Source organism: Protopterus annectens, chromosome 12.part0, assembly GCF_019279795.1.
Source record: "Protopterus annectens isolate FY-2018-M chromosome 12.part0, PAN1.0, whole genome shotgun sequence".
In the NCBI taxonomy this organism is placed as follows: Eukaryota; Metazoa; Chordata; order Ceratodontiformes; family Protopteridae; genus Protopterus; species Protopterus annectens.
The window spans coordinates 33,993,482-34,008,985 of NC_056746.1; the positions used below are offsets into that span (position 1 = coordinate 33,993,482).

Below are 15,504 nucleotides of genomic sequence, written 5' to 3' on the forward strand. Positions count from 1 at the left end.
ATACAAAATCTAATAACAATTAAACCATTACTTGGGACCAATTAAACATCAATGGTGTATCAAAAGGCAACCGTTTAACTTTCTATTTTCTAAAAAACATGATGTTTATGTGTTCATTCAAACCTGGCAGATTGTCTGCACCAAGTTTTATCTGCCAGAACACTTCTTTATTTTCCACCTGATTTTTTAAATTTCCCCTCATTTATCCACAATGATCTGTTCTAAAATACTAAAACAAAACTTTTTAAAATTTCTAGACCTTACATTGTTTTATGATTGTGGAGATTAAAACTCATTACGTTAACTCGCTCTTGGTCTTCATTGTGGCATTCAGGGAATTTTGTTTTACATAAAAAGGTTAGCAGACATCATATCCATCTCAGTTCTCTCACCTTGTTTCTCCAGTAGAGTGGAAAGGGCAATGATCTTCGCAAAACCAGCAGCACGGAGCCTTTCATTATTGTGGCTGTTCTTCAAAGCAAGTTCAAATCGCTGTCCAACCAGATAACAAGTTACTGTGCATAAAAGAGACATGTCTCCAAACTGGACTTGCATTGAGCCTTCAATATTAGGGCTTGATCCATTAATGGAAGAGGCTATCTGAAATGATACAATAATTTATGGATAAAAGTAGCTGTTAATTTTAAGATTCCATCTACCATACCCCCACCACAAAATAAATACATAAATAAATAAAAATAAATTGCACAGCCTGGTCCTAACTCTTAACACTTGCCTGACAAATAATTGTGGGTGCCTAGATGCATTTTGCATATGTATGTCTGTGTACTTGCACCTTTACCTCTGTTTTATGGGACACAGAGCCTAACCTGAGAATTTCCAGTGTCACATTAAATGAAGACCACAGCTGTGTGTCCTCCCTAATGAATAAATGCATGATGCACCCCCAGCTTGCATATACATATGACTTTTCTGAACTCTACTGTTTAGCAAAACACTCTTTGGTGGTTGCTTTATCTAAAAGATTTGCAATAGCGCTTGGAGTCATTTTCCAAAATTAAGAACTTTAAAGGCTGTTGACAAGTAGATAGCATTCCTGACTCTACGGTTGCCTTTTTGTAATTGAAATGATGCAGTAAGCCATGCTTTCATGCAGCTTTTCTGATGTTTGAGCCTATCCTGGCCTTACTTTTACTACTTTATTCCAACAGACTACCTCTGTGCTGTGGTGTCCCACCTCCACCTACAATGCAAGTACAATCATTTTTTGTGTAGTAAATTTTTGTATCAGTTTTGTTTGGTCATATGAAAAGCTGTGATTTATTCTCACCACATATAATAGCTGGAAAAGGTCATTTACAAAACAGATGACAGCAGGTGCTTCATTGCAAAGTGGTAGTTTATATAAATCATACCAAACAAAAAAGCATGCCTATACCTGAGAAAATAAACTCAGGCCTCTGAAGGTCTCTGAATATCTTTCTGATTATGTTACTAGAGACAATCCTGACATAAGCATCCCTGAGTATGTAAAACTTTCAAGTGCTTAATAATTTCTCATTATACTTTGCGGTACACAGGAATGTTGGGAGAACATTATGAAATGCTCACAAACACAAATGAGCAAGAACTAGGAATTGTCTGTGACTTGAAAACAGACAATATAGAATAACATTCCAGTAATAGTACATCCAGCTTCATCATGATAATACTTTATTACTCTTTCCTGTAAATAACTAAGTGGCTATACGAAACTTACTTTTAAAATCACTCATTTGTGATGTGTGAATAATGTGGCATACATACACACAACTTAAAAAGAACTTCACGGCACAGTGTGAACTTCCGTCAGGATTCTAAACAGGTCATGTTACTAAGTACACTAGAGAGTGTCTAGGCATATTGATCTTTACAGTGTGCATATTAAATACCTATGACAAACTCATCACTGAGTCTGATAATCTTCAGCCCATGTACTTAAAAATGCTGTTCTATTTACTGTGATTGTTATGATCAATTACTTGAGCAGTCAGTTTGTGCTGCATTTAAGCAGAGAGTATTCTGGTTATGATGGTTGCACTAGTATGGTACAGTGGTGCAGTGTGGTTGCACTAGGATGGTACAGTCGTGCAGTGAACAGCACTATCAGCTCATAGCAACAAGTTTCCCATTTTGGTCCTGACTGGGGTGCCTTCCATACACAGTGTGTATGTCCTCCTTGTGTTCTTGTGTTCACACGGATTTTCCTCAGTGGACTTCAGTTTCATTCCAAATATACATGGTAGGTAGACTGACAACTCTAAATTAACCATTGTGTGTGTGTGTGTGTGTGTGTGTGTGTGTGTGTGTGTGTGTGTGTGTGTGTGTGTGTGTGTGTGTGTGTGTGTGTGTGTGTGGCTTGGCATTCTAGTTGCATTCCTTACTTGCTTATTAAGCATTGAAGATAATCTCAGTTTTTCATAGGGCTCACTATAGGAGTTAAAGGTGACTCACTATCATTGGCTGTATGAATGAGTAATAGCCCATTTGTTGAGCACTGGACAAGATCAGTGTGGCAATGCAGAAACAATTCATCTGTTTCAGTGCTGCAGACAATAACAAAACTTGAAGGGCCCTGGCTCAAGTGACACTTAAGGCATTTAATTTTTTTCTCATTTGTTATTTGGATACATTCAGCATTATCCACATTAGCCTGTATGACTGTAATAGGCTGAAGTGAGTAAAATATGTAGATAAGTTACTAAAACTGCAAAAAGTAACTCAACAGAATATTGGGATTAAAAAAACAGTAGAGATAAAGACATTTCTCTGCTATAACCTGAGTTCTGTGCCCACTGTGGGAAAACTAAAATTTTAGTTTAAGTCAGTAATGGTATGTTGGAACGAATAAGTAAACTGCCTCTCAAAGTGCTTTTATTGTCTCCTGGGCAGCTGATAACTTTACTGGAGGAATAGGATTTCTGCACTGGTAATCAATCATATTTAGTGATTCATCCATGAAGGGTTTTCTTTGGCACAAGCTGCATGCCTGGTATGTGCATAATGCTGCTAGCCTGTGCATGCTTATCCTCAGCTCATTATGTTGCCAGAAAGAACTACTAAGTAGTAAAGGGCTGAAGGCAAAGCAAAGTAATTCACATGAAATGCCACCAAAAGGGACAAGAAAGGATGGCACAGACAGCAATGCGTGCGGCTGTAGCTGGAGTCCTACAATGCCATGCCAGACGTAAAACAGTGCATGCAGACAAGGAAACATTAATAAAACTATAAGGATATCTCAGACAGAGAGTCTAGTAAATATGCACATACATTTTTGTGTTTTGGAGAAAGCAGCAATGAAGACCTCAGGCAGTACATATATTAAGTGCAGCAAATGTTTTATTATCAAGTAATTAAACTATGGCCAAAGAAATACAGGCATTTCCTGTTGCATGCTACTAATCTAAAGAGCAACATTCTTAAAAAATAGCTTTAAATAGGATATTTCTTACAAAGAAAGATAAAATTATAGTTCACATTCTTGCAGAATCCAGACTGCCAAACCACCCATGTGTTCTCTCATGCATACCAGTACAACAGTTAAAAATGATTTTACATGAACATTAGCATCATAGCAGTTTCTCAGCAGAAGCTTTAAGTTACCTGAAACTTCTGTTTTATGTTTTGAGCTACTTCTAAGTAAGACTTGCGAAAAAAATATCATTTCTGCTTCCAGGTTTCTTCACAAGAATAGATAATTTCAAATGTGACTTGCACAAATAATGCTGTTGCACAATGTTTCAGTTCTTTGTTTTTATTACAGTTTTGCAGAACCTTGCTATATCACAAAAAGGTACTAAACCAAACCCAAGTTCTTTGGAATTTTGCAGGTTTTGCCATCTGTGAATTACTGCAGAGTGCGTCCTTATGCATTTTATTTCTTGAGAATTACTGAGATTTCCTCTCCTTTGATTCTGAAAGGCTTAATAGTGGAATTTGAGCCTGCTTCTTACTTATTTGAACTAAGCATTTTACTTCAGTGTCTGCAAACAATGCATGCTACAAGGACCTTAAACATTAACACACTGTTTTGTTTTACCTTTTTACCACCATTAGATTATTTTGCCATTGTGGAAGGTTTGCGGGCACGAGTTTCTGCATCATAATTTGCTTTTGCCTTCATTAAGAATACCCGAAGCTCTCAGCTCTTGTGATTACTGCAGGCATTTACACTTTGTTGGCACTTACTGATGACACTGTTTTATCTGATAGTTTGTGTAGCAGCAGTATGTTAGGCTTTTCCTGTGACTCTGTTGAGTCTTGCAGCTGTTTTTTGCTTGCAGCATGTACAGAACTGATGCTTCTATGGTCCACCTTCTGTGGCTGATACATCATTGCCTGTAACTATGGTTTCAGTGGACGTGGGACTTTACTGCTGCGGTACCTCCTTTTCTGAGTCTATATGTCCCACCTGTGTCTGTGTGGATTTTGCCAAGTGCTCTGGTTTTCACTCACATCCTAATGAAGTTCTTTACATAAATTTGTATTCCTCATAGATTGTTGATAGATGTGTGGGTCATGTGATAGTATGTACAGTCTGAAACAGATTGGCACTTTGTCCTGTACCCAGTGAGTACAGGAATATTCTCAGGCTTCTCACCAGCCAGAATTTTATTAAGTGGGTAACCGAATGAATCAAAACTTCTGCAATAATTAGTACTACAATATTATAGCAATAACCCATGGCTGGATTTGGGCGATGCTGGATTTACCCGTGGTGGTCATGGTTTGGACACGAGGTGAAGCCTGTCTAACTAAACAAAGCAACAGTGCATAATCCAGCATAACCCACACCCAGACGTGGGTTATTGCTATTATACTGTTGGCCAGCATCTAGCAGACTGTGTTGTGGGGCTATATTGACTATCGGTTTGGTGGATTATTACCTGAGCAGATGGATTTATTACAACTACGATAAAGGGAAACAACATTACGACGATTCTGGTACTGCATGTTCCAGCAGTTCTTCAGGAACATTGACATTCTAACATCTTATTTCAGTGGATGGACTAAAGTTTTTTCGTGAAATTTCATGTTTTATTTTCATGTGTGTATAATGATGTAGTCATATAGCAAATTTTATATATTTTTTCCCCTTATGCTGTGATATCCTTATCTTTTGGGGCATAAGCAAGTACTGAATGTTCGTTGAGGCTACAGGGTAACACATTGAAGTAACATTGTGATTTGCTTGGTCTGGCCACCATTGTTTTCTATTCACTACGATCCTGTGGTGGCAATATTTGTGTGTTTGTATGCCCAGGGTCATTTTTGCTGAACATATTATAATATTATTTCTCAGGGCATGTTGATTATGTGCATTGGTGACATATTTCATGATTTTGAACATGCAAATCTCTTTTTTTGGGCTAATTTATGCGGAGTAGTCTTAGCTGTTCTCAGGAACACTGATTTTGGTAGCAACTTTTAGGTTATACTTATTATAGGTTTGGTAACTTGGATCTATCTTTATTGATTTGTTACTTCATATGCTTTTTGCATTACCTTGGTACATTGTGTGTTTTTTGCATTACCTTGTACACAATCTTTACACTACAGCCTTGATTGGGGACAGGTTTATTTTTAGACAATTTAAACAGGGTTCATCAATGTGGTTTGGATTGCTTTAGTTCAGTATACCAATTCTCATTTATCCTGAGTGTATATTGAGCCTTGGTTTATTATAATCACATATACTTGGGTCTAGGATTTGTACCTATTTCATTAGAGATACTTTGTCAGTTTCTCTTATTATATGTTGAACTGTGTATATAACATTACTATCATTGATGTTTTTGACTGATTGGAATTCTTAACTGTGCAGTATTTGGACTATTCCAGGTTTTGAATTTATATTTTTACATATTTTTCTTTTTTTACCTATTAGTCCTTTTCACAACTGTTGTGGCACCTTGATCAGCATTTATACAATTTGCAATTGGTTGTTTAGAGCACTATAGATTATTGTCTCTGGTTTTGTCCATACGTTATTTTATACCATTCAAACATTGGCAGCATGGACTTAGACAAAATATTGTCAGGATTATGTGCCGATCGGGAGGACATTGGTGTGTTTGGTATTGGGTCCTCGCCAGGCAGTAATCCATCTGAGTCTGGACAACAATTACCCCAAGATAGTGATTTGGCATTTCATTCCCTAACCAAGGGATTAAAAAGTTTAAGATCCAACATTTGGCACCTTAAACTGTTCCGTGCTTATTTAAGTAAGAACATTGCCCCTAGAGGACTTAGGGTCCGGTTATAACCATTAGTTGGAAGACCAGAGGACAGACTTAATCAAGAATGGAAAGAAGCCCTGCAACGGGTATCCATGTTATTTGTCAATATACTTGCCCAATATTATGGCAGAATGGTAGATATCAATATTAGTGAGGTCAAAATTATGTGTGAGGAATGTAAAAAATTTGAGTCACTTCCTACATTCCAGCAATATATTAACAAACTATCAAAGGATTTGACAAATCACGAGACAATAACCAAACAAAGGAAAATAAGAAAATTTAACAGAGATAGCTTAGACTATCAAAGAGGATGCCCATTTGAGGTACAAAGGAATGTTAGATTTGTGGATGCTGATCAGGGGACCACAATGGTTAGGACGAAAAAACGACCAAGGTCGATTCTAAAAACTAGAGATAGACCAAATACTAGCACTTCAGGGGAAGATTCCTCCCTTACTGATTATGATAGTACCGGACACAGAGAATCCCCCAATCATAAAAGAACTAATATGTCTGTCCCTTTAGATATGGTGTCAGGCATCGAGGTGGACGCAAACATAAATGCAAAACACAACTCCCTAGAAAGATTAATACAGAAATTTATAACGTAACAAGTACTGAATATCACAATGTTTTAAATTTGTCTGATGTTATTTTGTCTGATGAACAGGAACAACTATTGAATAAAGGACTTGGATATGTACCTGGGTTTTTTCAGATGAATATCACACTGTCAATGACATTACCAGTTTTTGTCGCAATTACAATTGTTTTTCCATGACAGGGAGTCTCAAAGATCTACAGAATTCAGATTTCTCAATTCTGATTTTCAGCCGCCCATGAACAAACATGTTTCTATCTTTATGCAATCAGTACTTAGGGACTTGCACTTTGAACACAAGGAATATTCTATAGTTGGTCATAATCTATCACCCCAGGAAATATCAGCTTTACAACAATTACGTCATAATCATAACATTGCAATCTTACCAGCTGATAAGGGTGGAGCAGTGGTGGTTCTAAATATGAATTATTATCTTAGTGAGGGTAGATCACAACTTTCAGATACTAAATGCTATATGCATAAGGAGATGGACTCTACTCCTGTTTTCAAAAAGGAAATTGATTCCTTTTTACATTTAGCTTAGGAGGAAGGCATCATTAGCAAGACCAGTGTCATGCATCTCACTGTTCATGATCCACAAAAACAAATTTTGTATCTCCTCCCTAAGATTCACAAATCACTTTCAAAGCCACCGGGTAGACCCATTGTCTCAGGTATTGGTTCCTTGACTGAACCATTATCCATGTTTTTGACACAGTATCTCAAACCTCTTTTGAATTTAGTTAGGGCAAGATTACAAGATACCACACAATTCTTACAGATTATACAGGAGGCTCAGTTGGAACCCACTTGGCTTATGTGCTCTTTGGATGTCAAGGCATTATATACAAGCATTCCCCATTGGGCGGGACTTCAGGCATTACAATACTGGCTAGACCAATCTGCTTTGTATTCTCCAGGATTTAATACATTACTGATATGTATGACCAAACATGTATTAAATAAAAACGTCTTTTATTTTCATGGGGAATGCTATTGGCAGCTTCAAGGAACGGCCATGGGAGCCTCCTTTGCTCCCATATATGCCGATTTGTTTATGGCCTTTTTCGAAGAATGTATGATTTATGAACCTTTACATAACATTTACTTGGTGGAAATTGATATCTGGCGGAGATATCTGGATGATTGCTGGATGGTGTGGCATGTGGATGCCACATATCTACAAGAATTTTTGGATTATCTTAATGGCAATGTTTGGGGAATTGAATTTATGGTGACATATGATCTACAATCCATTAATTTTCTCGATGTCACGGTTAGCAGAAATATGGATCACACTCTAAACACCAGGACTTTCCGTAAATATCCCCAATATAATACTTTACTGCACGCTTCCAGCATGCATCCACGCCACACCATCCGCAACATTCCTAAGTCCCAATTCATGCGGATGAAACGCATCAATTCCACCAATATGGATTATGAGAAAGCTAGTCTGGATTTGTTCCAGAGATTTGTCAACAGAGGCTATAAACAACTTGACTTAGTTAAGGCTTGGGATTGGTCAACCAGTATGAATAGGGATACGTTATTGCAATATCAGACACAACCCAGGGACTTAACTGCATCCCCCATAAGATTTGTTACTGCTTATGGTAGAAACCATAATGCAATCCGGAGCATTATCAATAAACATTGGAATATTCTATTGGCCAATGATCAGTTAAGACTAATATTGGGGTCTCAGTGTCAATTCAGTTATAGAAGAGGCAAAACCCTGGGCTCGTTGTTTAGTCACTTTAAACATAAAGAAAGTGGTGGGGCTATATACCAACAACTTACTTTGTCTGGAGACAAACTGCTGGGAACCTTTCCGTGTGGACACTGTGGGTCTTGCAAACAAATTTGTAAATCCAAACAATTTTCCAGTCAAAATACCAGCAAAGTATATGATTGCAAGATATTTGGTAACTGCAGTAGCAGTTGGGTGGTATATTTGGCCACTTGTCACTGTTCTGCCTTCTATGTGGGCCAAACATCCAGACCATTGAGAACACGTATTAATGAACATAGATATGACATTAAGAATAAGAAAGACCATAATGCTCTTTTTCGACATACTTTGAAGCATCCACAGGCCCAATATACATTCATGATTATTGACAGAATCACAGGAGATCGGAATAATCCTCAAGGTTGGCATAGCATTCTAAATCACAAAGAAAGGTATTGGATTACCACATTGGGAGCACTTTTCCCACCAGGTTTGAATGATCATTTATAATTAACATTTTTCATTTTTATATTATATGTTATCATAACTTATTTTTTCATATTTATGTGTTCCAGGTTCCTGTGGATACCTTATTTGATGTCGTGTTACCATGAATGCTTACCAATTACCACAAATTTATTGAGAACAAAAGTGTTACAAATTTATTATTTATATTTCGTGATTTCTGTCTTATCATAAACATATTTTTACCTATCACACATTGTTCAGCTCATTACTCTATAATGGTGTATATATATTTATGGCTTATGTCCATTTATATTCATCATTTGATTGATATATTATCATTTCAATGTTACATAACCAATTGGTTATATTTGTTTGTGAACCCATGGATACACTGATCTATGAGTGTTTATTTTTTGTCTTCTTTGAAGTTTTTTCTGTTTCTGTTGTGGGAACAATCCATCATTAATTATGCAGGTTTTTTTACTCTCATTGGTTAGGCACTCTTATAAATATTCATTGAGTAATGTCTAGTGTTTTTGCTGTGTATCACTGATGAAGGCATATATTTTTTTGCCGAAACCGGTCTGATTATTAAAGATATGTATAATCAGCGAATATTTGAGTAATTGTATCATTTTTACTGTTACACGTATCTGCTGGCCAACAGTGTTTTTTTGGTTTGTTCCGGCCATACAGTACCTACGTGCATAGCACAGTGTTTGAATTATTGCTATTATACAACATTATTTTAAAAAAAATTACTTTTCTTAAATAATGTTCTTGCATAAGGGCGGTGTGCTGCTGTTCCAAGTTTTTCACTGGTATCCTGGGGCTTTCTTGATGTACTGCACATGTGTATGAGACTTTCGTTCCCGGGCTTACACATTACATCAGAACTATGAAAAGAAATCAATGGAGAAAGGGCAGTCTCCAGAGGTACAAGAGAGACAGGATGAAGAAAATACAAGGAAAAGCAGGTACATGTCTTTAATATTGAATAACATCACTAATTTCCTAGTATTTTGTTCATACTGTCTGTCCCATACCTCCGTATTGCATGGATTTCTAATTTTATAACAACACTGCTAGTTCCAGAGTTATATTGTGAAGGAGATAGCTGTAAAAATAAATCGACATGCAAGTTCTGATGAAATCCACGATTAATTCAGACAAAAGTGCTTAACTAATGCATTTGGTCTCTTGTGGTTCTATATTAAAGTTTTAATTATTTTAACTTGCATGTAGATTTATTTTTACAGCTGTTGTCTGTATCGCAGTCTGACTCTGGAGCTAGTAGTGTGATTATACAGTTTATGATAGAGATCCGGTTCCATTTTTTATTGGTGCTTTTTATGGATTTCTAATTTTGTTTTGTTTTTTTTTTTAATGAAGAAAAAAATTATAACATATAGTAATGGAAGAAAGTCTGAGTGACCAGACTATTTTCCATTGGTATATGATTGATTTACAATGGGCACACTGGTTTGACCAATCACTGTGCTTGTTTTTGAATGTTAATGGACAGTCATTGTATAATATGGAATACTTGCAGTAAAGTTGGCTTTTGGGCTTACTATGACAGTGTTGTCATCTGTAACAGGGCTAGCTTTACATCCTAACTGTGTGTATTTCTTACATTTATAGTGTTTTCCCATAAGGAGAAACTGAAGCTTGCGTACTTATTGTATTGCTGCCACTCACTATTTTTGATTCCTACTGCTATTACAAAATTCACTGTCGTACTTTCATTACAATGTTGCCTTTTATTTGAGTGTTGAACTCATTGTATCACTGATTTAATTTATGCTCACTGCAGCTGCTCAATGCCTAGTATGTTTTAATACTTTAACTTGAAGAACAACTCATTTGTAATTTCAATGCACTTGTATTCATGCATCTATTTATTTATTTTTTATTTGTTGATTATATGTATTATATTGTATTGTATGATATTACAGTGTAAGTTTATATTATTATTTATTTTAATTTTTTAAAAGAAAAGACATGAGGGATACCACTAGTGTCTCAAGTGAACAAATCTGCACTAACCAGTAAAAATAAAATTGTACATCAGCACTTCATCAGGCAAACATTCATAAACTGTTATAGGAACAACAACCACTATAAATACTCATAAAAGATGTGCAGTCTGTATCAGGGGGCATGAAGATAGCATAACTGATGTGAAAGGAAAATTAGCAGTAAAGCTACGAAAAGAAAAAGCCAATCAGCATATGATCTTGGAGGGCAACTAGCCGAGGAAAGATATCCTGTAAAAAGGAAGAAATGAGCTTAGGTCATACATCCATCTAACAGGCTAATGAAATAAGTTGCAAATGGAGGTTTTGGAACTAAAGGAGAGGGGTGTAGATGTGAAGGCAACACAAGAGACAAATACAGGTTATTTTACAGGATACACTGCACATAGTAATTATCAGAGATAAAATGAACAGTCAGACTAATGTTAAAGCTGTTATTTATGTGAAAGGCGTCATAACTAAAATATGACACGTAATTGAGGGTTAAATTAATCAAAGGATGAATAACAGAAATTCAGATTTAAGAAGAGCAGCAAGTTCAAACACTTGTGTAAAAGTAGTAAAACAGCTGTAGGATTGCATATGTTTGGTACAAATATGCTCTGTAGAAAAGATAATCATTTTTAGGGAAGAGAAAAGTTTAAGCCTTTGCAAAGAAGTTGCATGTTTCCCTGATCTGATGGTCACCTTTTAGGCATAATACAAAGATGGATAACAATTTGGAAGTGATACCAACTGAACCAAAATCATATACAAAACTGAACAGCGAGTGAAATGTGAAAAATTAAAAGAGACGCAAAATTAAGAAGGAAAGAAGCCATTTAGTTTCCAGCTATCCATGGTAGCCATGGGCGGATGAACAAGGTTACCTCAATCGTGTTTGTTAGACAGTAGATCAGTTTAAGTAATATCCTGATAGAAAACCAAATAGGTTATTGCAGATATAACAATCTTTGAATCCAAATGGATAAAAGACAAACATTTGTGTGAAAATCATGAAAACCAGAATGGTCCAAAAAGCAGCTATCAACTACTAAGAGGGAGATGAACATTTTAGATGAAACCAAGTTAGAAAGTGCAAACAGGAAGGGGGAGCAGTCCAGCTAATAAGAATATATCAGCAAGAAACTCAGTACAACTCAAACCCCACCACCCATAAGTATATGGGACCTTGGTCTCTCCAGCCTGACAAATTATTTGTTTAAAAATGAGATGATGAGATTGAAACAAGTTTACCATTAAAATGTCAAGAGGAGATTGACAGGGTTTTGGAATGTTATAAGGCTATGGTATGGAATATGGGACTAGGGCTTACTAGCAGAAGTATCCACCACCTAATGAGTGCTGTTCAAATGGGGAATAATCCAAATGAGAGATGGCTGGATCAACAGACTGAATAGAAAAATCAGAGAACAGAAACAAAAATCTCTCAGCCCAAAAGTTATCTCAGGGGTTTAAACATTCTGATTAAAAATGCCATGGTAAGGCCAGTAATCCAACCAGAGAGTGAAAAAAGATAAGCCAATCACCAATCATCCAGGAAATGGGGTAATACGATCATAAAAGGCATATTGGGAAAATCAAAAGGTCAGTTTATTATCCTCAGATGAACAAAAGTTAAAGAGTGTATCTCTACCCCTCTGGCCTCAACATAATATGTATGATTTAACAAGCTGAAACTGCTACTAATGGAAGGTCTAATACTGAAAAATAATATTTATTTCATAAGAATGGGACCCACCTCACCGTCATGCAAAAAATTTCTACACACCAAAACTCATCACATTTGTTAGGAAAGTGAAAACAGAGATAGAGAGGCTGGGATTAAAACCTGCAGCCTCTGTAAAATAATCTGCATTTATGAGGACAGAATACCAGTGACAGGACAAATAATCAAGCCAAAAGCCAAGGTCCACAAAACAGAAAACAAGTGGACCTGTGTGACCAGAGACCTTAAAAATTCACAGGCTTAGGCCAACGTTATAAAATAAAGTACTGTTTATAAAATGTTTGAAGAGCAGCTGAACTTGAATGTTCTACTGCTGAATATTTACGAATGAAGCAGATTCTGTTGTGGTACAGAGAATTTGTAAAGAAGAAAAACTAAATGGGGGTCAAACAGGAACTTAGCACTATGGTACAAAACAGCAGTAGTGCAATCACTATCCAAAACAAGGAAACAGATATTAACAAAAAGAAATTAAAAAAAATGAACATAAATAAGCCAGTGAATCTATATTTGTAAGACCTTGGTAAGCTCTGTTTAAGCAACTAAAGGGAGAATTCTAATATCTTAGGACCATGCAAGGTAAAGGGACAGGACTGGCCACATGGTTCCAAAACCTCCTTTTGCAACTTATTTCATTAGCCTGTTAGATGGATTACTGACGTGTCTCAATGGGGATGAGAACAACATTAACAAATTAGTGATGTGTCTCAACTGGGAAGAGAAAGATATTATAGCAATAACCCACGCCTGGGTGTGGGTAATGCTAAATTTACCCACGGTTGGCGTGGTTTGATCCCCAGGGCGAAGCCCGAGGGACCAAACAAAGCCAACCGTGGTTAAATTTAGCATTACCCACACCCAGAAGTGGGTTATTGCTATTATACCATGACATTATTTAAGAAAAGAAACTATTACTTTTCTTAAATAATGGCATAGTATAATGCCTGTTTACTGCCCTTCCGCAGATGTCTGGCATCCGCGGCAGTTCTGATGTTCAGAGCTGTGGGCAAAAGCAACCGAGAAAGCAAGATCTCCGTTGCTTTTTTTTTTGTGTTTCGCTATGTTAAATGAGTTTAACATAGCGAGACAGTTTTAAAATAAGCAACGGACATCTCCGTTGCTTATTTTAAAACTGTCTCGCTATGTTAAACTCATTTAACATAGCTACACACTAAAAAAAGCAACCCAGATCTTGCTTTCTCCGTTTTTAAACACTGTCTCGCTATGTTAAATGGGGTTAACATAGCGAGACAGCTTTAAAATAAGCAACGGAGATCTCCGTTGCTTATTTTAAAGCTGTCTCGCTATGTTAAACCCATTTAACATAGCGAGGCAGTGTTTTAAAAAATCAAGTTATACTAATGGAAAAAAGTCCGGGCGACCGGACCTTTTTCCATTAGAATAACTCGATTTACAACGGGCACGCTGGCCAATCAGCGTGCACGTTTTGGGGGGATCATGGTATAATAACTAATTACTGATGTGTCTCAACGGGGAGGAGAAAAACATTAAATAATTACTGCTGTGTCTCAATGGGGAGGAGAAAAACATTAAGTAATTAATGATGTGTCTCAAAGGGAAGGAGAAAAACATTAACTAATTACTGCTGTGTCTCAACGGGGAGGAGAAAAACATTAAGTAATTACTGCTGTGTCTCAACGGGGAGGAGAAAAACATTAAGTAATTAATGATGTGACTCAAAGGGAAGGAGAAAAACATTAACTGATTACTGCTGTGTCTCAACGGGGAGGAGAAAAACATTAAGTAATTAATGATGTGTCTCAAAGGGAAGGAGAAAAACATTAACTAATTACTGCTGTGTCTCAACGGGGAGGAGAAAAACATTAAGTAATTAATGATGTGACTCAATGGAGAGGAGAAAACATTAACTAATTACTGATGTGTCTCAACAGGGAGGAGAAAACAATTAATGGTGTGACTCAATGGGGAGGAATAAAATTAACTAATTACTAATGTGTCTCAATTGGGAGGAGAAAAATATTAACTAATTACTGATGTGTCTCAACGGGGAAGAGAAAATATTAATTAATGGTGTGTCTCAATGGGAAGGAGAAAAACATTAACTAATTACTGATGTGTCTTAATGGGGAGGAGAAAAATATGAACTAATTACTGAGGTGCCTCAACGGGGAAGAGAAAAATATTAATTAATGGTGTGTCTCAACGGGGAGGAGAAAAACATTAACTAATTACTGCTGTATCTCAATGGGGAGGAGAAAAACATTAAGTAATTAATGATGTGACTCAATGGAGAGGAGAAAACATTAACTAATTACTGATATGTCTCAACAGGGAGGAGAAAACAATTAATGGTGTGACTCAATGGGGAGGAATAAAATTAACTAATTACTAATGTGTCTCAATTGGGAAGAGAAAAATATTAACTAATTACTGATGTGTCTCAACGGGGAAGAGAAAAACATTAATTAGTGGTGTGTCTCAGTGGGGAGAAGAAAAACATTAACTAATTACTGATGTGTCTTAATGGGGAGGAGAAAAATATAAACTAATTACTGATGTGTCTCAACGGGTAGGAGAAAAACATTAATTAGTGGTGTGTCTCAATGGGGAGGAGCAAAACATTAATTACTGATGTCTCTCAATGGGTAGGAGAAAAACATTAACTAATTACTGATGTGTCTCAAAGGGGTGGAAAAACATTAACT

General features: G+C 36.5%; 1 protein-coding gene across 1 annotated transcript in view; it reads right to left on the reverse strand.

Moving 5' to 3' along the window:
* The window catches only part of LOC122816124, a 446,542-nt gene that overhangs the window by 175,634 nt on the left and 255,404 nt on the right, over window positions 1–15,504 (reverse strand). The window contains exon 7 of the mRNA XM_044088883.1: window positions 393–600. Within this exon, the coding sequence (XP_043944818.1) occupies window positions 393–600 (208 nt within the window). The remainder of the gene's footprint in view (window positions 1–392; window positions 601–15,504) is intronic.